At 40.6% G+C, this 23823-nt stretch overlaps 1 protein-coding gene across 1 annotated transcript in view; it reads left to right on the top strand.

The window, feature by feature from the left end:
• The window catches only part of LOC139686691 (ras-related and estrogen-regulated growth inhibitor), a 50041-nt gene that overhangs the window by 5767 nt on the left and 20451 nt on the right, over positions 1-23823 (top strand). The window contains exons 2-3 of the mRNA XM_071583728.1: positions 18933-18989; positions 21541-21614. Of these exons, the coding sequence (XP_071439829.1) occupies positions 18933-18989; positions 21541-21614 (131 nt within the window). The remainder of the gene's footprint in view (positions 1-18932; positions 18990-21540; positions 21615-23823) is intronic.

The following is a 23823-nucleotide window of genomic DNA, read 5'->3' as shown; positions in this document are numbered from 1 at the left end:
AAACGCAAATCGCCAGCAAATAGTGGACCATATCAAAATAAATTGGGCTGATGGACACCAATAGAAATGGATAATAAATACTTGATTGTTATTAATAGAAATTTTCATTGGATTCAACCTATCTCATGTTCTAGGGTCGTTGAAAGTAATATACAATTCCTAATTATCATTATCAGCAAGCTACCAGTCACGGTAGGTTTTGGATGAACATAAGCTACCAAGCGACACAGCGACAATACCCTTTTCTCTCCCAAAAAAACACAGCTCAACATCCTACTACACTACGAAGTCCCTCTTCATCCGTATGTACTTCCTTCCTCCATTCATTCCGCCCAAAATTCCTATCCCGTTCCTTCCAATTCTTCGTTTGCCTAACTTTCTCCCCTTAATTACAGTCTTCAACATCCCACAACCGGTCAATACCCCCTTCTTCCACTTTTCCTGCCTCCATAGGATTGCTCCCAACAAACCCCTCTCTTCGCCCACCATACCAAGTACTTCCTCGTTTGTTTTCTTCTCTGTCCATTTCACCTTCTCCATTCTTCTCCACACCCACATTTCAAAAGCTTCCAGTCTACGTCTATCCTCCTGCTTCAATGACCACGTTTCCGCACTGTATATAGCTACGCTCCATGTCAACGTTTCGACGAGTCTATGTTTAGATTATTATTTTTTTTAAATAAACTGCAAGTAGGAATAATTCAAATGTTATGTAGCGGAAATGTCCCGGGTAAAATTTCACTTATTAAGAACTGCAAGCGATATTAACTTGATAAATAGGGATCACCATTCTTCACCATGGTGCGCGTAGTATTCTTCAGACTACAAAGTTTTAACTTACACTAGAGAAATTATTTCCTTTGATTACATATCTTCCCAGGAAATAGTCATGAAGCATCGATCTTAATTCTAAAAAATTTATACCGAGAGCATGATTTTCAGTTTTCATTAAAAAATACGCAAAACTACCATCAAGTTCTTTCGTAAAAGGTTGTAATTTTATCTCACGTTGTAGCCCACCACTACGCCAATTGTCAATCCCACTGAATAGGCTGGCCAATCAATAGAAGCGCATGTCGGGAATGACAATGAAAGTCCTCTTCATTAGTGCTCACAAATAATTTTGACTCCAGATCTGTCCTTAAACTTTGACGAACCGACGTATCAATTAATTAACAGTTAAAAGTTTGTATCGCTCAAGGATATGGAATGCATAAAACAAATGCAATCACTAAAGGCTCCCACCGTCTTTCATGTGTCACATTAAAATACTCATGATTTACAGTCAGTCGGTCAAATTTCTCCGAATAATATCGAGTTAAAACGAGAGTACTGCATCTTTTACTCCACGTATTTAATGTTCGTTTTGGAGGGGGGGGTCAATCGCACTCTGACGAAGGTACCATCACCCAAGTATTAAAATCTTGAGCGAGTGTTAGTGTATATATATATATATATATACTACCTTGATCAAAAAGTTCCCGGAATAACCACCGTGTGGCGCTCCCATCGTTCCGATTTGAGTTCTGTTTTTTTTGTTAAATTGGTACATCTGTTGTTGATATTCCCTTTAAATCTTAGTGTCATAACTTGACATTTGCAAAAGTTACGTAGCCAAGAGTACATCTATCTCTGTGTGTGTTGGCGATTTTTTACAATTTCAGAAATGGATTTAAATTTGCAACAACGAACTTGTATTAAATTTTGCGTAAAAAACGGATTTAGTGGCGCACGGACGTTGGAAATGTTGGAAAAGTGTTTCGGCACCGATTCTCTAAAAAAAACGGTCGTTTACCAGTGGCACGAGCGGTTCAGAAGTGGTCGTGAGTCAATCGAAGATGATGAACGCAGTGGCAGACCATCGACATCGAAAGTCGGTGAAAAAATTGATAAAGTAAAAGAAATGTTGGTCAATAACCGCAAATTAACCATCAGAGAAATAGCGGAGGACTTGAACATTGCCTATGGATCCGCCCAAGACATTGTGGTTAATGATTTGGGTTTCCGTCGTGTAGCAGCAAAGTTGGTGCCAAAAGACCTCAATTTCATGCAAAAAAGAGACCGTGTTGACGTCGCAAAAGACATGATTGGCGAGGCTGAATCCGATCCCACATTCATCAAAAGGATCATTACTGGAGACGAGACGTGGGTTTATGAGTACGACACGCAATCCAGACATCAGGCAAGTGAATGGCGTTCACCAAATGAGCCGAGACCAAAAAAACCACGTCGTTTTCAGTCAAAAAAGAAGGCAATGCTGACGGTTTTCATGGATTACAACGGTGTAGTGCATCATGAATTTTTGCCAGAAGGCCAGACAGTAAACAAAGAGTATTATTTGGGCGTTATGAGACGTTTGCGTGAAGCAATTCGCCGAAAGAGACCAGAAATGTGGGCAGAAAACTCGTGGATTTTGCACCATGATAACGCACCGTCGCACAGTGCTATCATTATTCGTAATTTTTTGACGAAAAATGCAACAAATACCATCCAACAGCCACCGAATTCACCTGATTTGGCTCCCTGTGACTACTTTCTGTTCAATCGAGTTAAAAAACCATTACGGGGAACGCGTTTTAGCAGCCGAGAGGAAGTAATGGAAAAATCGCAGGAAGCACTGATGGACATACCGAAAACCGAATATAAAAAATGTTTCGAGGATTGGATCAAGCGCTGGCATAAGTGTGTTGCAGTCGATGGGGATTACTTTGAAGGGGACAATATAGATTTAGATGAATAAACTTGTATTTTTAATTTTCTGAATAAATTCCGGGAAATTTTTGATCAAGGTAGTATATATATATATACACTATATTCCACTTGCCGGGCGGATGCTCTTAACCTGTATGATGTTGTATGAATTCTAACCACTGTCCTTTCCTCTTGTGTATTTTCTCCTTTGGTGGGTGAAACAGCCCCCTGACGCCATCTCTTGGCTAAAGAATCGGGGCGCTTGGCGACATATAAGACCCACGGATCTCAGGGTAAATTACATATCCTCGATAGCTCAAGTGGTTAAGAGCATCCGCCCGGCAAGTGGAAAGATCCGGTGTTCGAGTCCCGGTTGAGGAAATATTTTTACTCTTGTGATCCGTTCGATTCCGCCTTCCCCACCTCTATTGTGTTCGTCCTTTATACGTGTTCCTATCCCTTTTCCTTATATATGTTTCTGTATATATGAGTATATATATATATATATATATATATATATATATATATATATATATATATATATATATATATATAGGTATGAATAACATTAAACACTGTGTGAGGCGGTTGTTACTCAAATCCACGAGAGTATCGATAACTGACGTGCGCTTTCGGAGAGTGCCCACACTTGGGGCCGTCAATTACCGACAGAACCTCAAATAGAGTCACAGCACATTTTGCAACGACGGCTTCCTGATACTCAGCCATGGGCGCCTCTCTCAAAGGTATCCAATTCTTGAATGGCACGTGATGAAATGCCACCGTAACCCAAACTTCTTCACTTCGAGGAAGAAGTCACTCCGGACCCGATTCCTCGGTCCAGCAGCCACCCAATCCAGGGCACCATCTATTTCTAGTTCCATTAGTCACATCTCCATGGGGTCTGGTCCTATGACTTCTCCAAAGGGCCTTTAAATAGTTTTCACCAGGCATTATCAATAAGTTCCTGATGTGGAAATCACGAGCATCTATCTCATCGAACCAAATTTCAATGTCACAATAATCAACCGTCCCGTCACTTTCGGAATCGCTTGCGTTTAATGATTTTGTACAAGTCTATTCAAGCCCTGCGATACTTAATCTGTCCTTCTAAAACAATTCGCGATAAGGAAAATAAGTCAATTTGGTAAAATGGAATTTTTTTAAGTTGATTGCTTCTGATGAGAATCACACTTTAGCCAGACTGAATATTCGTGTCACAAGTATTTGACCTGTAAAAGTTCATTAAATGAGGATGTGCCTTTTCATTAATTCTAATCGCTACAACGAGTTGTCCTCTTTCCAAATTTATCTACTCTTGACGGAGACAACGTCGTGTATATCGACAAAATATTCAAAAGAGCAAGACCGAATCTAAATTCTATGACTGGGCTCTTCTTTAGTGCCATTCTCTAAAATGTGAATTTCTCCGGCATAAGGAGACAGATGCAACATTCCGTCTATTCCGAGTTCAGTGTATTGGACAAAAACAAGGAAATTCTAATAAATGTTGTGTTGCTATAATTACCTTTATTGTTCAAGCGACTCGGTAAAAATGACACATTTACATGGCCGGCGGATAGAACTGCAAATGACTTCTATAACATCAATTCTCTTCGTTTACCACGTAAGAATGTTGTATAGGAGTGTCAAGAGTATAGACTCCATGTGTCAAGTGTTTCTTCGTGGACAGGAGTGCGTTACATAATACAGAACTTATTTCGCGAATATTGTAAATTCGACAAATGGCACCACTGGCAATGCCTGTGCCACGTGCGTTCCTTGGCAACTATATCGGCGCCGGAAATTTACATGCAATGTGTTGACTATTTCACTGGCAAGATTAGATTTTGTTAAGTCTTCATCACTCAACAACATTGGATTTCACACGTTTCTTTACGATCCCCAGAGCCCACTTTCCCAGGCTTCTCCAGAAATGCAATGAAAGTCAGCAGAAAGTCATACGCCACGTAACACTGAGTCGGGGGAAGGCCGAGTGATGTTCGCACTGTGTTTGGCGTTGCGGAGAGATACCAAATGGCTAAACACTGCGTAACATGGTTTAAAAACAACAATAACGGCGCGAAAAGACACTTTTCATATTCGCCTTTTCCAACTGTAGACAGATATTGCCTATTTTAGTGAGTAAAAATAATTGCTTCTGTTTGAAAACCAATGCATTTACTTCCTCTGCGGTTCCTTTTTCATATATTGTGATCGCATGATATGGTTGCTAACACTTAAATCGATGGGATTTGACAGAATTTTTATAATTTACAAATGGATTTTTTGAGCTGTAGATGGGAGAAAGAAAGTCTCAAAAATATGGTCGAGAATAGCTGCGATATTCATTATTACCCAAATTGCGATTCCTTGATGACGCGAATATATGTAATATCAATTGTCGAATGTTCGAAAAATTGCATAAAATCGAACCCCTTCGTGTAGATAATATCAGAACTGACAACGAGGTGATACGTTTCCTAAACACACGAAGGTAGCTCAATTAACACTGAGGTTAGCTTATATTTAGTTTGGTTCGGAAACGTGGTTTTTATTGCAAGAGGTTGAGCATAGAGTGGAGGTTTTTGGGTTGGAGAAGAACTCGTAAAATAATAGTTAGAGAGGAAAACTAACGGTGAGGTTTTAAATGCGATGCGGGAAGAGAAGAAGATCCTAGGTGAAATTTTGAGAAGCCGGAAAAATTGTATTGTTGTTGGGAGTTGAAAGGAGTCAGAACTAAGGGAGGTATGAGGGAGAAGAGAGCATGAAGGAGGGCAGGAGGTGTGAAGAACTGAAGAATCAGAATATGGCAACAATGGCAAAATCAGACATTTCCGGCCCAATGCCACTAACTCATTCGGGGAGTCTCTCAAGGAGACGCGGAGGACCGATGTGTCGTCCAGAACGACTGATTCGTTCATGCCCTCAGGCAATCCCATCTCTTGTACAAGATGGACGCATTTCTGGTTGCTATAACTACATGGGATATTGAGCATTGGCACAAAGAAAGGAGAAGACCCTCCCACCGTGGATTGTGATTTCCTAACTCCTTACTAGGACCAATTTGGAATGAGTAGTTCCAACCTCATCTGTTTAATTCGAATTGATTGACTCGATGTAAAACAATAATTTAGTCTAGAGAAATGCCACAAAATAATTAACCCACAATTTTTGTGAGAGCCTGTCTAAAATCTACCTTTAATGAGTAGCATTAATGCTTGTGAGTTATTAATGAGTAAGTTCTGATAGGCAAGGGATTACGAACACTTTTGAGTAGACATAAAGACAATACACTTTCAACCACTTAGTTTGGGTGAACGTCCACTGGTGCACTGTATCAGATAAAATTATCCGACGGCGTAGCACAGAAGCGGGGATTGGACGGCGGAGGAAGCTCCTGAAGCCAACATGGGTACGTGACTTGCAGCAGATCTGTCGCAACGGTAGCTCCACCGACCTGCCTACCGCAGGGCTCCGTACCAATGAGCGTCTCCCAACGCACATGCCGAGCGGCCAGCGCGGCTCATTTCACGAGGCGCTCATGTTATGAAATAGTACTCCTAAGTATTGCAGAGTCACGTGCTTTTCTCCCCGCACTTTCGTAACTCCTGAGGTCCGGTATCCCTAGAGATACGAGAATGGAGAGGAAATGAAGGGACAACCGCCCCAGGCCTGCCTTATGCATCAACGCTGGATGAAATTACGTGACGAGGCTTTGATATTTGAAATTACGCGGAGAAAATGCATCCATCCAGCGTCCCTCTTCCATTCCGAAAGAAATAAGAAAATGCGAAATGGACTGGTGGATTTTCCTCTGCTATCATGCTCTAATTTTCAATACGTTTGCTCTCGTTGCAATCTGAGTGGCGATTAGGCAATTTGGACAACATCTGTATGTTATTATAATCTGGTAAATTTATTAATACTGTTATAACTTCTTTCCATGTGTAATACTGGGAACTACTTGCATGTTTAAGAATATCGTTGGGATATCGCTAAATTAAAAGCGGTTACTTTCATAGCAGACAAAAAAAGAATTCTAATTAATATTGAAGATTCCTCTCCTATCATATTCCTTGATATACATAGATTGAAATTATGGCTCTCGAGTGTTCTGTTGATTTCGCACGTGGTTGACACCCTGGGCTACTAGGATTTATGATTACCATTAGGGGAGACTAGCGATAGTTGAGGTCATTTGGGATAGGTGAATAATTTGGTCTAGGTAGGATTTTCAGGCAATCAAGGAATAGGTAGGAAAGTGGAGGGAAACCCGTCGTCGACATTAGCCCTATTCTTAACTAAAGACGCTCAGAGATCAACAACTGCACTTCCCATTAGGCGGGCGTTGCTTTTCACTTGAAGGGCTCCTTGTGTGGCGAGCACGTTGGGATTCTAGGAGTCGTGACTTCATCGGTCAATGGTTTTGGAGATGCCTGTCAGTAACGTGACAAGGAAGGACGTTCGCGGATTTTATCTTAAGACCACAAGGTTCATTTTAATACCATCGTGAAGGGTTAAGTGTTAAAACTTCTGGAATACATAATTTTGACTGTCTGGTACTTTCCACGACATTGGGAACCTCTGAAAGCAGCTCAGCGTCTTCGAAGTTTGCCTGACAATCGGCACGGAACCACCCCGTATCCAGATTCGACCAAGAACGCGCGATATCAGAAATATGGACGGTTTCGAGAAAAGAGAACATTCCCCCTGTAAATTTAAAATTTTCCTAAGCTGTAAATCTATTGTTCATAAGATTAGTTGACTCCACAGAATTTTTAGTTCTCCACCTGTTCTACTTTTACGCACTTGCCGTTAATTTATATAAATTATTCGAATGTCACGTTGATTAAAGAGCTTCGCCATTTCCTTATGGCGATTAAATAATTTCAGCAGAATTATGGATTCAATTTCTTGTCGGAAGAATTAACTCCCACTTTTGACCACGAACGACCGATGGAAAATGTTTCCTCTCTCTTTCGCTTAACGTAAGCATATTAAAATGAAATTATTGACTTTGTAATTCCACAAACTTAATTTAAAAAATACGACCCAGGTTTCGACATTGAACGTCATCATCAGGTGGTCCTCATAGAAGCAAACTTGGTATATATCCCTTCTGATCGGGGGAGGGGAGGGGGTTGGTTAGAGAGGGAGGAAGGTGTCAAAAGGTTAAAATGTAGCTGGGAGGATAAATCAAGTGTGTGGAATTACAGTCAATAATGTCATTCCACTTCAACATGTTACGCAAATTCCATAAAGTTACACCGGAGACAACAAATGTTAATGTAAGCATATTGTATTGTTAGTTGCAGAGGAGTTCTGTTTACACTGCTACTGCAGTAGTTGAAATTTTGATAAAAATCGAAAACTTAAGATTCTCTCGTCCAAAGTTGATACTAGTTTCTAAATGTTGACAAACATAATTCGTGCTTTCTTAATTGTGCAATGTTCACTAAATTGGAATATAAATTAATTCACTGGACTGGAATATATGTGTTCTTGCTTTTGTCATTCTTGTTATGGCCAATGGTTAGCGGTAATTGATGAATGTTGCACACTTTAATTGGTGTAATAGTTGAAGAAGTTGATACTTTTAAAAAAGGTACTAGGATAGTTGAAGATATTAAAAGGCGTGGAATGGCCAAAGAAAATGCGTTGATAATATGAGGAGTACATGAAAGAATTGATGCTTTTCTAACGCTGCAAAATTGGCGGTGAATAACAGAATTCTTTTCCCCAGGCTATAACTATCTCAAAGGAAAGGGAACTCGAGTATGCCAGTGCCCTCACTCAACACAGTGGGCACTCGAGGAATGTGTGCGACAGAAGAGAAGAGATGATGTGAGAAGAAGGAGGTCATGTAAGCATGCGGATTGGAGACACGGTCATAGTCAAGTCGAAGAAATGCAATTCTTTGACCGTGGTTTGGTCTCATTGAGAGATTGGATGACTTCGATCTCCACTGATGTACGTAAAAGTATAACGTTTGAGGGGAGGGCTTGTAGGAAAAAGAAGACATGTGGCTCAAGAGACCCTCAAGATGAGAGATATTAGAAGACTCAGAGAAGATAAGAGCGTCCATCAAACAAATGCTCGAATGACTGGGAAAGACAAAAAAGAAGTATTCGCAACCGAGTAATACGGAATAATTTACTGAAACGGTGTTTCCTGAATAAAACTTAAAATTAGGCTTTTTTTGGCTCAGTCTAAAGGGAACGCGGTGAACGGTAATTTATGAGAACCAAGTTTTTTTCTTATGATAAACATCTTAGCGGATAATCTTATCCTTTCGATCATTTAAACAGCTCGATTGGCATGCAAGTACTCACACTTATAGAATTGTGATGAATTTTAGCCCTAATTGGTATAATAATTAACGGTCTAAAAAATCTCAAAGGGGTCAAATATCTTAATTGGGACGCTTGATTTTTTTCGATGAATGAATACTTGAATGATTACTATTGATTAATAAATGCGTTCTTGTGACGCTGTGGGTTGAATTTATTTTTTTCCTGACCTGCGACAAAAAAATTCTGGTGGGCATGACGACGCCGTGGATCAACACAATACAATAAACCCTGCCCTACTTCTCGGCCTATCACTAGTGATCCGGATTCTCCGCCTGCTATTCTTATCTATGCAGTCCTTTAGACTCGTATATCTTTCATAATACTCTTATTAGCCAAGGTCTCTAACTCCTCTTCCATTTCTCAAACCGTTTCCAGGGAATATTATCCTCCGGAAGGCACTACCAGTTGCTACGCTGAGCCCATATCCTTACCAATCCCTCTTCCTCCTCGATGAAATGCAGTTTTCTTTCAGCTTTATCCTTAGCATCGTCCACGGAGAATACAAAACAGGGCTAACATCCCCTGAATATGACGTCAAAAGTGAGATGGCATTTGTTCTCACAAACACATGACACAAACGTGAATCCACTTATGTTTGTCAAAATACCTCGCAACAAAACAGTATCAACAGGACTTGAGGCATGATATGAACCATGAACACAGTAATCAACGCGAAGGTCGGTTTGGTAGGTGATGGTAGAGTTCACCCAGTACTAAGCCCTATACGGCGTGTAAATTCACACATCAGGGTCCTTTCCCTGTGCCGGTTATGGTTTCTAAGAAAGACCTGGTACCCGAAAATCCCTTCAGCTTGGGTGGAGCTGCAGGTGCCCAGAGTGCCTTGCCCGGGAATCGATCCCGGGACCCTCCGGTCAGCAGTCCAACGCACTACCCCCTGGACTACCGCGATCCCTGCATGATTCATGCACATATATTCAATTCTAGATCTTGTTTTCAACACTGAACTCGGCATCTTGTGTTCCTTTCACCTAATTAACCGAACGGATCTTTATTTGAACATTTAATGTCTACATTAATTAAAATCAAATAAAAATATGAAATCAACCAGATACGATTTGTGAGGAAAAATTTAGGTCAATTATTAATAGAGTCAGTAATGATGGCGACAGAAGTAGGAAAACATTCCAATCCATTCTAATTTTTTGTGAACTAACAAGAAAACTGAAGGTTACCTAAGTCTATCGAAAGAACGATGGCATTTATTTTCTCGCTTACTTTGAGTTAAAATCGCTTAGATTTATTATTATAATAATTTATAGTATTCATTCTTATTCATAATGAAAAGTTGGACTCTTAAAAATAAAATGTTTCTTCATAATAGTAAACTCTGACTACCGACTGTTCAACTAGGCTCTATTATTACCACCATCTTGACTACATTTCCGATTATTTGTCTTTTCAATCAAAACAATCACCACCATTTTAACGGCGGTGTGACCTCCAGTGTAATTATCATACACTCGGAAATGACATTTCTGCTACTTACCCGCTTATGCTGAGATTGATATAGATCCTTAAGCAGGAGATACATGACGTAATCCTGCGAGGAAAAATATCCTGTGAGATTATGAGTGGCATTTATTCCAAGAAAGATTCTTCAGAATATTCGTGGAAATATGTTTGGGTCACATTCCTTCGAAGCACATTTTTTCTATGTCAGCAATTTATCAGTCTGTATTGCTCCAAGCATTCTATAATGGTAACGCGTGCCTCCTTTCCTGATCCAGGGAACATCCCTTCAGGAATTCAACTCTTCTGGGGGAAAAACAACTCAATCTGATAAGGAAACATGATTAACGCCCTGAAGTGAACAGACAATCGCAAACATCCCTGCTTCGGAAAACCTTCCACTTGGATGAAGCTGGGATGGCATGCATGCCACAAACTATGGTTTTCAGTTTGGCGAATACGATGATCAAATGCATTCAGGTTATGAAGGATTTTTCATGGACGATACACTTACAAGCGTACGTGGGTGATTCGCATACCAGCGTAAAATGGGTGATATAGGCGTCCACGCGTGCGCATAGTTTTCAAACGGTTTAATTTTAAATGCTGTGGCTAGGTTATAAGTTCCCTGGACGTGACTGCCCTCAGCGACGAAAGACGGAGGTTCCCCTTCCAGATGGAAGATTCTAACGGGAGCATGCCTTAATTAATCCACCACAAGGAACAAAGGCGGCAAACGGTTTTGTATAGCCATTCCTTTTCTGAAAGAGTTCCAAATTTTGAGAGGACGGCCATTATAATCTGAATTCTGCTCTTTTGACAATGCGTCTATATAAAACACCTCAAAATGAAGCCAAGCCCACGAAGCAGCCCAGATTACATTCGCCTCCGATCTCTCCTTCCTTCCCTACATCATTCAAGACACGCTGATGATCGCTCGCCCTTGGATAACACACTCCATTCCCAATCGCGCACCTCACGAGCTATCGCTCGAGCACAGTCCGCACAGCCCGACGGAAGGATCCGTCGATGACGTGCGTCTAGGAAGAAACCTCGCATCAACAGAGCCATAATCCGCCAACGCCTTAACTGAAACAAACCTCGGGCATTGCGCGAGTGAGTCTTAGCGCGGGTTTGAGCTATTGCCCCAGAAAATAGTTTTAAACCTATTTTTAAGCATAGGAGCGCTATTTATAGTTTGTTCATTGAAGCAGAATGTTTCCGCTGCTGCGTATCATTGATAGCAAACTTGCCATACTAAGATGAAGCAAATTCAATTGATCATTAACGAAAACAAAATGCCAAAAGGTGATATAAGTAGATAACTTAAAATACGATCTAAAATACCTCTGCTTTGAGGGTGTAGGTTAAATCTTTCGGCATTCATGTTTCTATTGTCTGAATTGTCCTCTGTTTGAGTTGACGGCGGCAAGACCTCTCGCGGATGTGGTGAGCGCAGCAACCATTTCTTGTCGTCGCGAGGGGGGGAGGGGAGAGGTGCTGCTTAAGGCTCTCCTGGCTTCTTGTCGCGGGGACTGAAATAGTCACGCCCACCGATGGAAATTAACCACGCTGAAGGCCATTAAGCAATTTTATGCAGTTGTAAAATTTTACTCTTTCATAAAAAATGTGTTCGGTTCCTTTTCAAAATTAGAAACGCCATTTCTCTGAGTAAACGAGTACATTAATTCTAATAATGTATTGAAATTTTCTAGGACTTATTGTTTAGTTACCTGGCTAAAGGAGAAATAGCATTAAAAATTCTTTTTTGAACAGTTCTCCGTGATAATGTTCTCCATTCTAAAACATATTACTCCATTTACCTTATTATTTGTGCAACATGTGTGTATTTTCTAGCATTCTAGTCATTTATATGAAAGCTGTATCCGAGTGTAGAAAAAATATATATATATATAGGGTCGCGGTAGTGCAGTGGGTAGAGCGTTGGACTGCTGACCGGAAGGTCCCAGGTTCGATTCCCGGTCAAGGTACTCTGGGGACCTGCAGCTCCACCAAAGCTAAAGTGATTTTTCGGGTACCAGGTCTTCCTGGGAAATCATAACCGGCACAGGGAAAGGAACTGGCCCCCCGACCCTAATGTGTGAATTTTAACACGCCGTATAGGGTTTAGTACTGGGTGAACTCTACCATCACCTACTAAACCGCCTTCGGGTTGATTACTGTGTTTATGGTTGTCTGTGATATATATATAAAACACATATCACAGACAACCATAAACACAGAGTGTTCTGCTGTGCTTGCCCTTTATATGTGTTCCTATCGCTTAAATGATTATAGTATTAGTATATATATACTAATTATATATATTATTATTAGGTAATCTACCGGTTAAGGTAGGTTTTTGGATGGACAAAATTACTAATTCAACAATTTGTGGCCCCTAGCAAAACACAACATCCCACTCTACATCAGGTCCCTCTTCATCTCTGAGTACTTTCTTCCTCCCTTCATCCCGTCCTACATCCCTATCCTGTTCCTTCCCTTTCCTCGTGTGCCTAACATTCTCCCCTCAATCACAGTCTTCAACATCCCACAGCCGGTCAGTACACCCTTCATCTACTTTTCCTGCTTCCATAGGATTTCTCCCAACAAACTCCTCTCTTCGCCCACCATACCAAGAACTTCCTCATATGTTTTCTTCTATGTCCATTTCACCTTCTGCATTCTTCTCCAGACCCACATTTCAAAAGCCTCTGTCTACGTCTATCCTCCTGCTTCAATGACCACGTTTCCGCGCCGTACATAGCTACGCTCCATATCAAAGTTTTTACGCGTCTTTTCTTAGCATCCTTACTCAACATCCTCGTCATCAACTCCCACCTCCTTGTGAAAGCCTCTTTGCCTAGCGCAATTCTTTTCCTTACATCCCTACTACTTTCACCGTGTTGGTCCAAAACAATACCGAAAAACGTAAACTATTCTACCTGCTCCAGTTTTTGCCCTCCTATTTTAAAACTGAGCGTAGACTTTTTCTTTCTAGAAAATCGCATAACCTTTGTTTCATTAATATTGATTCTCTTCCCATACCTGTCGCACTGAATTTCCAATTCATTAAGCAATGCTTGCAACCCCTTGGCTGACTGACAAAGTAAAGCTTGGTCATCAGCAAACCTAACTGATTTTACGAATTCCCTGCCCACTTTCATTCCTACGTCCAGTTCTTCCCATGCCTCTTTGATCATTTCCTCTGCATACAGGTTGAACAGCTACGGTGATAATGGGCAGCCCTGCCTTGCACCTCTTCCTAACACTGCCCATCCGGACTCCCCGTTCCCCACTCGCACCGGAGCAGTCTGAGACATGTACAGGTTGCGGATTAGCCTCCTGTCCCTCCCATCTATTCCTATTTTCTTCAACATACTCATTAGTTTTTCCCAATTCACTCTATCAAACGCTTTTTTGAAATCTACGAAACAGGCGAATACCTCCTCGTTGTGTTCTATATTCCTCTCGATTAATAATCTCATTACTGCAATGGCATCACGCGTACATCTCCCCTTCCTAAACCCAAACTGATCATCCCCTAAGTAATCATTTGCCCTACTCTCTATCCTTTCGTTTATGATCCTAAGAACAACTTTAGCTGCGTGGGATATCAAACTAATTGTCCTGTAGTCCTCACATGACGTGGCCTTTACCTTTTTCGGAATAGGAACTAAAACTGATCTCACGAAGTCTTCCGGCAAAATTCCCTCCTCATAAATACTACGGATCAGCCCATATAACCTCTTCCTCCCACATTTTCCTAAGCATTTTAAAAGTTCCACGGGAATGTTATCCACCCCAACAGCCTTATTTAGTTTCATCTCCCTTAATGCCCTTTCTATCTCATTGTCTAGTATGCCTGGACCTAAGCTTTCTTCCTCTACGTCATTTTCTTTTTCAATGTCTAACTTTGTTGGTCTGAGTTCTTTACCATACAGTTCTTCTATATACTCCTTCCATCTCTCTTGGATCTTTCCTGCGTCAACTATTACCTTACCCGCCTTATCTCTAACTGTTAGCATAGCTCTTCCTTTCTTACTTCCCGATAAAGATTTAACTTTGCTGTAGAGCGCACCGATTTCACCCTTCCTCTGCAGACTTTCCATATCCTCGCACTGCGTCTTCCACCATACTTCCTTTGCTTTATTTGTTGCCTGCCTCAATTTATTGTTCAATTCTTTGTACTTCATTTTGCCTAATTCTGTATTGACATTCTTCCATTTTCGCCGCTCATCCATCTTTGTAATCATCTCATCCGTGATCCATGGTTTCCTAGTCCTTTTAGCGTTAACGGTTCCAATAGTGTCTTTTGCGGCTTTATACAACCCTTTCTTGATACATTCCCATTTTTCTTTGATAGTACTTATCTCTTTACCATCCTCCATGATTTCCTCTACCGCCTGTTTGTATTCCTTCCTTTTCAAACCATTTAATGCTTCTACATTCAATTTTCTAACCCGCCGCTCCTGCCTTATATTTTTGAAACTGACGCTACATTTCATGACAACTAAATTGTGGTCAGATTACGCATCCGCTCCCGGGAAGCTGTGCGAATTTATCACACTGTTCCTAAACCTGTGTCTAACCAGGATATAATCTAGCTGATATCTTCCTGAGTCACCTGGAATTTTCCATGTATACCTGTGTCTTTCGTGGTGTCTAAACCAAGTGTTGGTGATGACTAACCCCTGTCTCCTGCAGAACTCAACTGCTTTCTCCCCGCGGTCATTCCTCATGCCTAATCCGTAGTCCCCCAACTCGTCACCATCTGTTCCTTCGCCTACCGTCGCATTCCAATCCCCCATCACTATCAAATGTTTCCCTGCAGGAACACACGCGATTATGTCCTCTAACTGATCGTATATCCTATCCTATATACGAGGGTCATCCGGAAAGTAGTACCCGTTCGTGCCGCATGAAGTGCTGACGACGCGAGTAGCCGCTGGACGAGGTCAGATAGCTTCAGTGGCTTGTCTGCCTTCTCTGAGCCAAGTTGCGTGACGCTAGCATTGCCTGTGTTGTTTCTGTGATTGTTTACAATGTTTAAAAAAATTGAGAACGCCGCCAGTTGTGAAGTGAGGGCAGTGATTAAATTCCTCAATGCAAGAAACGTTCGCCCATGTGATATTCATCGCCAATTAAAGGAGGTGTATGGAGACAATGTAATGGACGAGTCGTCTGTTCGGCGGTGGTGTCGCAACTTCAACATGGGGAGGGGGAACACACACGACGATGAGCGTTCGGAGAGACCGTCTGTCATTACAGACCAACTGGTGAGCTCAGTTGACGAATTCGTGAGGAACGATCGGCGCGTCACAATTGATGACATCTGTGAGCATTTTCCCAATGTTTCTCGAACAATTGTTCATGAAATTGTTAAACACCATCTGCGTTATGCAAAAATTTGTGCAAGATGGGTCCCTCGCGTATCTCAATGAGCTGGCGGCGAAGGACTATGCAGCAGGAATACAGAAACTTGTCACACGTTATGACAAATGCCTTAATTTGCTTGGAGATTATGTTGAGAAGTAGTTTAAAGTATCCTCTTTCAAATAAAATTTTTTATGTTTGTTAATATTTACTTTTGTGTCTTTAATTCACGAACGGGTACTACTTTCCGGATGACCCTCGTATATTCAAGGCACAGGGAAAGGAACTACTAGCCTTAGTACTGGGTGAACGCAATCATCACCTACCAAACCGACCTTCGGGTTGATTTTTTGTGTTTATGATACATATATATTCTCATGATTATTATTATTAAAAATACACATGTGCTGATAGACATTGTCAGGTGGCACACAAGTCCCGAATAATTGCAAAAGATAGTCCATAAAACCAGACTTAAAAACACAAATCTCTTTGACAAAACAAGTGGATCCCCATCCCATTTACAGCATATATGACTATATATATGTATATAGTCATCCGATACCGGCACAAATATAGTTGGGCAGCACTATGAACTGTATGAGTGACAGTAATGAAGAAGCAATCATCGCTAAGAGTATAGGAGAACACTGGAGAGGATATAAATCATCACCACTGCATTAGTAGCTGGAAATACACCTTAACTCGCAAGGAGCACTAAATCTGGTTTCGGAAACCAAGCACTCGCGAAAAGGGCAAATACATTATAAATACCACCATAGAAGACCATCTACAGCCATTATTCTGCAGAACGTCACTCCGTAGAAGTTGGAACACTGCTTCATTATGTGCGGGAGGTACTGGATTCAACTGCTAAATTCATATTTTTCCTAAATATTTCGACTTAGTTTCGCACAATAACAGTCGACAATGACATACCACGGTGTAGGAACACTGTTTATGACCATCTCATTGTCTCTGACAGTGTCATGTAGTCGCATAGCCATGTAAACTTTCATGTAATAATTGAAACTGAAAATGAAATTATTCGCAATAAGTTCCATGTAACACAAAAGGAACACAATGGTAACGTAATGCCTCGTGTTTGTGTTTACTGAAATCTACGTATAGGGAGTAATGCTTACAGAGAAATAATTCCTTTATATTTTTATGCATCCATTTTGTAAAGAAAGATATTCCTACTCTTTTTCAACCACGCCTGATGAATTTCGGATCATTCCGACCTCATATCAAGCTAAATAACAAGAGAAAACGGTGTCTTTTCAAATTCAAACGTTACAAAAATGGGCTTTTAAAACGTGATAAAATTTATTAATAGAATCCGGAGTCTATTTATATCAATGATCTAATAAACACAGCAGCTGTTCCTTGTTCAGCTTTTCAAATATTGCCCCAGTTGCGAACCGTTGTTCAGTCGGCATTCCATTCGACTCTTTTAAATCAGGTATTTATACTATTCCGAGTCGGGTCTTTTAAATTACTCCCATTATAATGGCTATACTTATTCCACTCTAAATCACCCGTGCAGCGGACGATCCTTAAAAACCTCCGCCGAGAAAGAAACTCCAGACGTCATCATTTCAAGAAAATAAAAATATTCCTGTTTATTCGTTCCTTCTTCCACTCAGCCCATCTCCTCCCCATCACCCTTGCCCTCCTCTCTCAACGCTCGCAGTCAAAGCGATCACTCTAGCTGAGCCAAGAGGACCTCCCCCGCATCGAAGCAATTAACCCCCCTTCACTGCCTCCGCCCAATTACAACTACGACCGCCGCTACTCGCTGGTTGCGTGGGCGGAGAGCTCGCTTGCCTGCGCGACACGCTTCCTGTTTCGCCTCCCCATATTTCATAACTCATCGCAATCCGGGAGTCTCCACTTTACACGAGGACGAGTACTCGCTCTGGTATTTCGCACCCCGCCAATGTTCCCGCGAAGGTCAATTTTTTTTAAGGACCTCGGGACGGAATCTCGTGCGAAATGCCTCGGACCGAGCGAAGCCGCTCCATCGAGCCGGGAACACAAGGAGCGTCGCTGCGACTGTGAACTCACGCTGATCGAGAAGGAAACGTAGCAAGGGAATTCTATGTCCATTCGCCGATAAACGCGCAAGCGGATATATAAGTTGATGTGGATACAGTGTTTACTTTCACTGACTGAGTGGTCCGTTCTGTCGTTATCGTTCGTTGAACTAGTTCAAAATACTATTTGGCATTTATATTGGAAATGCTCGTCATTTGACGAAAATGCACGCACGCGAGAGAGAAGTTGCATTTAGCCAAATGCCACCGCACAGTAAAAGTCCTCTCCCCTTGCCCTTTCCATCAATATTTCAATATTTACTCCTGGCATTGGAATAAACGAATGTGGTGTGGTGCTCAAGTCACATTAAATGCCGTTTCACTCCGAATTCATCTTCAGTTTAGCTTTTCCATCTACCTGCATTTGTTTTGATGGAATTCTTTTTCTCGTGAATGTACGTGATGATTTCACTGTTGTAGCTTTATGAAGGCAAAGGCAAAGTTATATTGATAGCATTCTGTTGCATTCACTGACTACGTCAATACGCGCAAACGCAAAATTCCGCTATTTTTACTGATGAAAGTTGTGAATGCATAAAATTTTGAAAGCGTAAGCTAACTCATGACTGATCTGGTCTTCCAACGGGTATCGGTAGTAGTAACCAATCAATTCTTATGAAAACCAAACGTGACCACAATTCTGGTAGTAGATGATTGATTATTTTTAATGACTATCGGAAAAGGAAGGAGAAAAGAGAAAAGGAGCTTTAAAGTTGTGAAGACTTCGTTATAAGGTCTAAGCACTCCCCACAACTCTTTGATTTCACGAGCTTGTCAATTGTTCTTTCGGTTTAAAACAATTATGACAAAATGAGAGGATATGCTGCAATTCGATTTGGAGACGATATATCTTTTTAGAACTATCTTGCATTTGGCTCCAGGTTCATAGATCTATGGAGGGTCTAATATTTACTTTTTCCATCTCATGAATGCTGTATAGCGCTGACGGTGAGATTCCTGACCAAAAGATACATCGGGGAGTACGACCACCAGTCAGGTAAGGATATGATGGTGCTGATTTGGCGGTAAAGTCAAGGGAGAATGAGAAATAATCTAAGTCGGATCATCTGTATTATTTGACAAAATCTGTTGATCACTTTGCTCGTTCAGATACCCCCGCATAGGAGCTCCGTCGGTCATCGCCAACACTAATTCTTATGAATAGATATTGACTGAATATTTTAGTGTTTTTCTATTCAAGTTAGTGAGGTGATTGAGTATAACATATTTTTCTATTAACATGTTCTTTTTGGGTGTCTAATGAATTAATTGCGCAAAAAGGAACATGCATAAAACAGTTCCATCTCAGAAGTCTTTGAGCGGGAGATGTTACGCTGCTTGTTCCGATGCCCGCTGCAATTGTACGCAGACGATATGAGATCCTAGATACATTGAATATCAACCTGGAAACCGAATTTACAAAGAAAACACTAAATGTCATCTTCCTCTATTCTTCTACAGAATTTTCTGCCATCGACCATAGATTGTCTCCTTCAAATTAAGCTTAAGATCAGATCTTCGGAAGTACCTCCCATTATTCGAGTTTCTTTTCTAAATGTCCCTTCATGGAATTATAAGACGCAATATCATCTACAAATAAGATTGCTTTGTTCAAATAATTATAGATACTGTAAAAAGTATTATAAAAAAGATAAAATCATGTTTACGAACAATTTCCAGTATTCTATGTCATTTTTTACCCAACACGCGTTCTAAAATATTATAATTACTGAAAATTTTGCACAAAACTTTGTATAGCACCTTTTACAGGCATAGATAAAATAAAAAAATAGTAATGATAGTGTGCCCGAGTCAAGAGCAATATTGCATACCTAAGAAATGTAATGGCGAGCTTTGCTAGAGCTTGACCAAAGTGATTTGTTTTTTTTACTCCTTTTAGAAACATTCGCATATGTCATTTCGGTGGCATGCATTTCAACGTAATCCCCAATACTATTTTCGGAATAATTTATCTGTTTGTTCGCTGGGACTCGATGCGAGTAGTCTATACCCTCATTAACTTGAGAAACAATAAATATTTACATAAAAATAACCACCGAGTTGATATTTTTAAAACAAGGGCGTACTATAAATCAACTGCTGTAGACCTTTCGTTTCGGGGTGCTCTTGGTAGCAGTTGGCTTCCCAACTATTTCGTCACACTTCGTCATTTAAGGGTAATATAAGCAGCCCTGTGGCGCGACCTTTGCTGGCGCGCTACTGCTACCCATAAAACAATTTCTCACTTCAGCACTGTTCGCGACCACTCCAATGGTTTGCGACAGCGACAAGAATAGCTTTACGCACGTTGGAGTGATGCAGCGTCTTTCGAAGATCAGTGATGGAATAGTTGTTAGCCATCGCGTAGACGATGATGAAGCGTGAGAATCATTACGATCCCTGATCGTGTTTCCCTCTCCTTTCGAGAGTGGTTTCTTTGACTTTTTGCGAATAAGTGATTTCCTTTTCCCAGGAAATAAATGACCAACGAAAGCAATTCATCTGAAACTAAATGCTAACTTTGATCGGAATCGATGCCATAGCGGAAATTCCGGAGGCCTTAGCAGTACTTAGGAATACGAGATGGAAATGAGGCCCAGGGTCGTACTAAAAGGCCCACAGAAGCCATTAATATCGACAGATTTTGTAAGGGTTTTCCCTAAATAGTGATTTGTACAAGTTTAAATACAAATACTGAACTGGTAACGAGGCAGAGGATTAAGGACAGAAAAAAGACCACCCTAACTACTGACTGGAAGTCATAAATTTTCAACAAAGGCATAATTTTTCTATGATAAAACAGCACCCGCTACCCTGACCAAGATCATTGTAAAGTTCGGGAGAAAAAGGCCAGTTCCAGTAAAACTAGGGAATGAATGGACAAATAAGTCACTGGCTACTCAAAGAGTTAGCTTCACGAGTCAGCAACATTGCTCATCCTAGAAAATGATCGCTTGCCTTTCAAAAAAGTCATAAAATCAACTAATAACCTAAATAATAGTAAATTGTGATGAACAGACTATGCAGGGGAAGTATAAAATGGCTCCGAGGTTCTTGCAAGGGCGCCATTATTGTTCATTCTTCAGTTTGGCCTGCTACAATGTACCTGACGACTTAATTGAATGATGAGAGTTGACATATTGAAATTTCATCAACTAATATCCTCGAGCTAACTTAATATTCGAAGTAAATTACACAGATTTCAATTTTAATCATAAGCTTGGCTTTCGCAGCGTCGATATCTGCAAGTTTTCAGCAGCCACTGCGTCTTTTGCATTAACGCCGTTCCATTTTCCGCAACAGTGGCAGGCCACGTCATCAGGAACAAATAAAAATGAAGTTAATTGGCATCTGCAAAAGATATAACGGCGTCGATGCTCAAGACACAGAAGCTATCGAAACTGTTTTCAAAAAACATTGAATCAAAACTCTTGGCTGTGTTTTGGTCACCTCGCTAAGTTGCTTTGATTCCTGACAAATATAACAAAGAAAATTAAATCTGCCAAATAATCATTTGGAAAGATATTTATTTTTCATTTTCTTTACAGAGAATAGGTACAAACATGAAGTTCTCGTCGACGGTGAGCCCGTGCTGTTCGAGATCCTCGACACTTGCCCTAAGGTAAGCGCGCTCGAGTACAGTAAGAACACCATAACAAATGGAACGTAAACTGAAACATCTGAAAATCAACGGTAAACGAAATAAATTTACGTAAAACTTAATCTATTGTTTTACCCGTGGAGACTTTAAGGCGCCATTTGAACGAAAAAAGCTCTTCGGGTATGAATTTGTGGCCCTTAGAAGAAGAAGGATTTTGATAAAGTATTTCCCGAGGCAAGATAGTTTATTGAAGATCATAATTAAATGAAACGTGGAGGGGAAGAACGACAGAGTAAGGACAAGGACGAACTATTAGAAGCAGTCAATGAAAATGTCAGAAAAAGGAACCTTGAGGGAAATAAGAGATTGGTATGGAAAAGAATACATATTGGAGAGCTGCTACATACCAATCTTCGGATTGATAAACCGTCATGATGAGAATGAATTTTATGAGTGATTTTTTCCTCTAGTTCACATTTTCGCCAAGCATAGCCATTCAAGACATCCAATACTATACTTTATTGAATATTATCAAGAGAAAGTTCTCGGCAGTTTATTAAGTGCTGATCCATAATTCTGTTTTCTTGATGCATGGTTTTTTTGACCGAGTCTGCTAATGCAATGTCATTTTTTCTATTGGCAACATTTTGCCGCTAATGATTTCGATACAAAACCATTATAACGTTCTGTAAACAAGTTGGGAACTCAAGGTTACCTTTTTAGTTGCAATAGATTGGCTTCTTCTGTTAAAAACATGTCAACTCGGATTTCTCTCCGACCAAACATTCCTTAACACCTAACCTTCACCCTAATTATCATCCTAACCTTAATTTCGCCATAAACTCCAGCTTTCAGTCACCTCCCCAAATAACTGATACCAGGAAAAGCAGCCTAGGTCAGCTTTTCAAGTTCTTTATCTTACCTCGATACCCGTATTGAATTGGCTTTCTGTCAAGGGCCCTAAATAATTTCTCTTGATAGCTGACATGCATCTGAAAGCCGTATTCGAGTCCCTGCTCCTACCCGTCCATATCTTATTGTATTACAATAAATGTATTTCACAATTATCTGCAATTATTCCATTTTTTTCATTTGCTAATATTTTAAGAATCATAAATATTTTCCCCTGTATACATCTCTTCAGAAACATGGAATGCTAAAAATATAGGGATGCTTGGTGGAAGAATATATATGTATGTATGTATGTATATATATATATATATATATATATATATATATATATATATATACTACCTTGATCAAAACGTTCCCGGAATAACCACCGTGTGGCGCTCCCATCGTTCCGATTTTAGTTCTGTTTTTTTTGTTAAATTGGTACATCTGTTGTTGATATTCCCTTTAAATCTTAGTGTCATAACTTGACATTTGCAAAAGTTACGTAGCCAAGAGTACATCTATCTCTGTGTGTGTTGGCGATTTTTTACAATTTCAGAAATGGATTTAAATTTGCAACAACGAACTTGTATTAAATTTTGCGTAAAAAACGGATTTAGTGGCGCACGGACGTTGGAAATGTTGGAAAAGTGTTTCGGTACCGATTCTCTAAAAAAAACGGTCGTTTACCAGTGGCACGAGCGGTTCAGAAGTGGTCGTGAGTCAATCGAAGATGATGAACGCAGTGGCAGACCATCGACATCGAAAGTCGGTGAAAAAATTGATAAAGTAAAAGAAATGTTGGTCAATAACCGCAAATTAACCATCAGAGAAATAGCGGAGGACTTGAACATTGCCTATGGATCCGCCCAAGACATTGTGGTTAATGATTTGGGTTTCCGTCGTGTAGCATGCCAAAAGACCTCAATTTCATGCAAAAAAGAGACCGTGTTGACGTCGCAAAAGACATGATTTGCGAGGCTGAATCCGATCCCACATTCATCAAAAGGATCATTACTGGAGACGAGACGTGGGTTTATGAGTACGACACGCAATCCAGACATCAGGCAAGTGAATGGCGTTCACCAAATGAGCCGAGACCAAAAAAACCACGTCGTTTTCAGTCAAAAAAGAAGGCAATGCTGACGGTTTTCATGGATTACAACGGTGTAGTGCATCATGAATTTTTGCCAGAAGGCCAGACAGTAAACAAAGAGTATTATTTGGGCGTTATGAGACGTTTGCGTGAAGCAATTCGCCGAAAGAGACCAGAAATGTGGGCAGAAAACTCGTGGATTTTGCACCATGATAACGCACCGTCGCACAGTGCTATCAT

This window comes from Hetaerina americana, unplaced genomic scaffold, assembly GCF_022747635.1.
Source record: "Hetaerina americana unplaced genomic scaffold, ioHetAmer1.1.p SCAF_148, whole genome shotgun sequence".
NCBI classification, from domain to species: Eukaryota; Metazoa; Arthropoda; class Insecta; order Odonata; family Calopterygidae; genus Hetaerina; species Hetaerina americana.
Note: the sequence above shows the minus strand (reverse complement) of the source record. Positions and strands in the feature narration are given on the sequence as shown.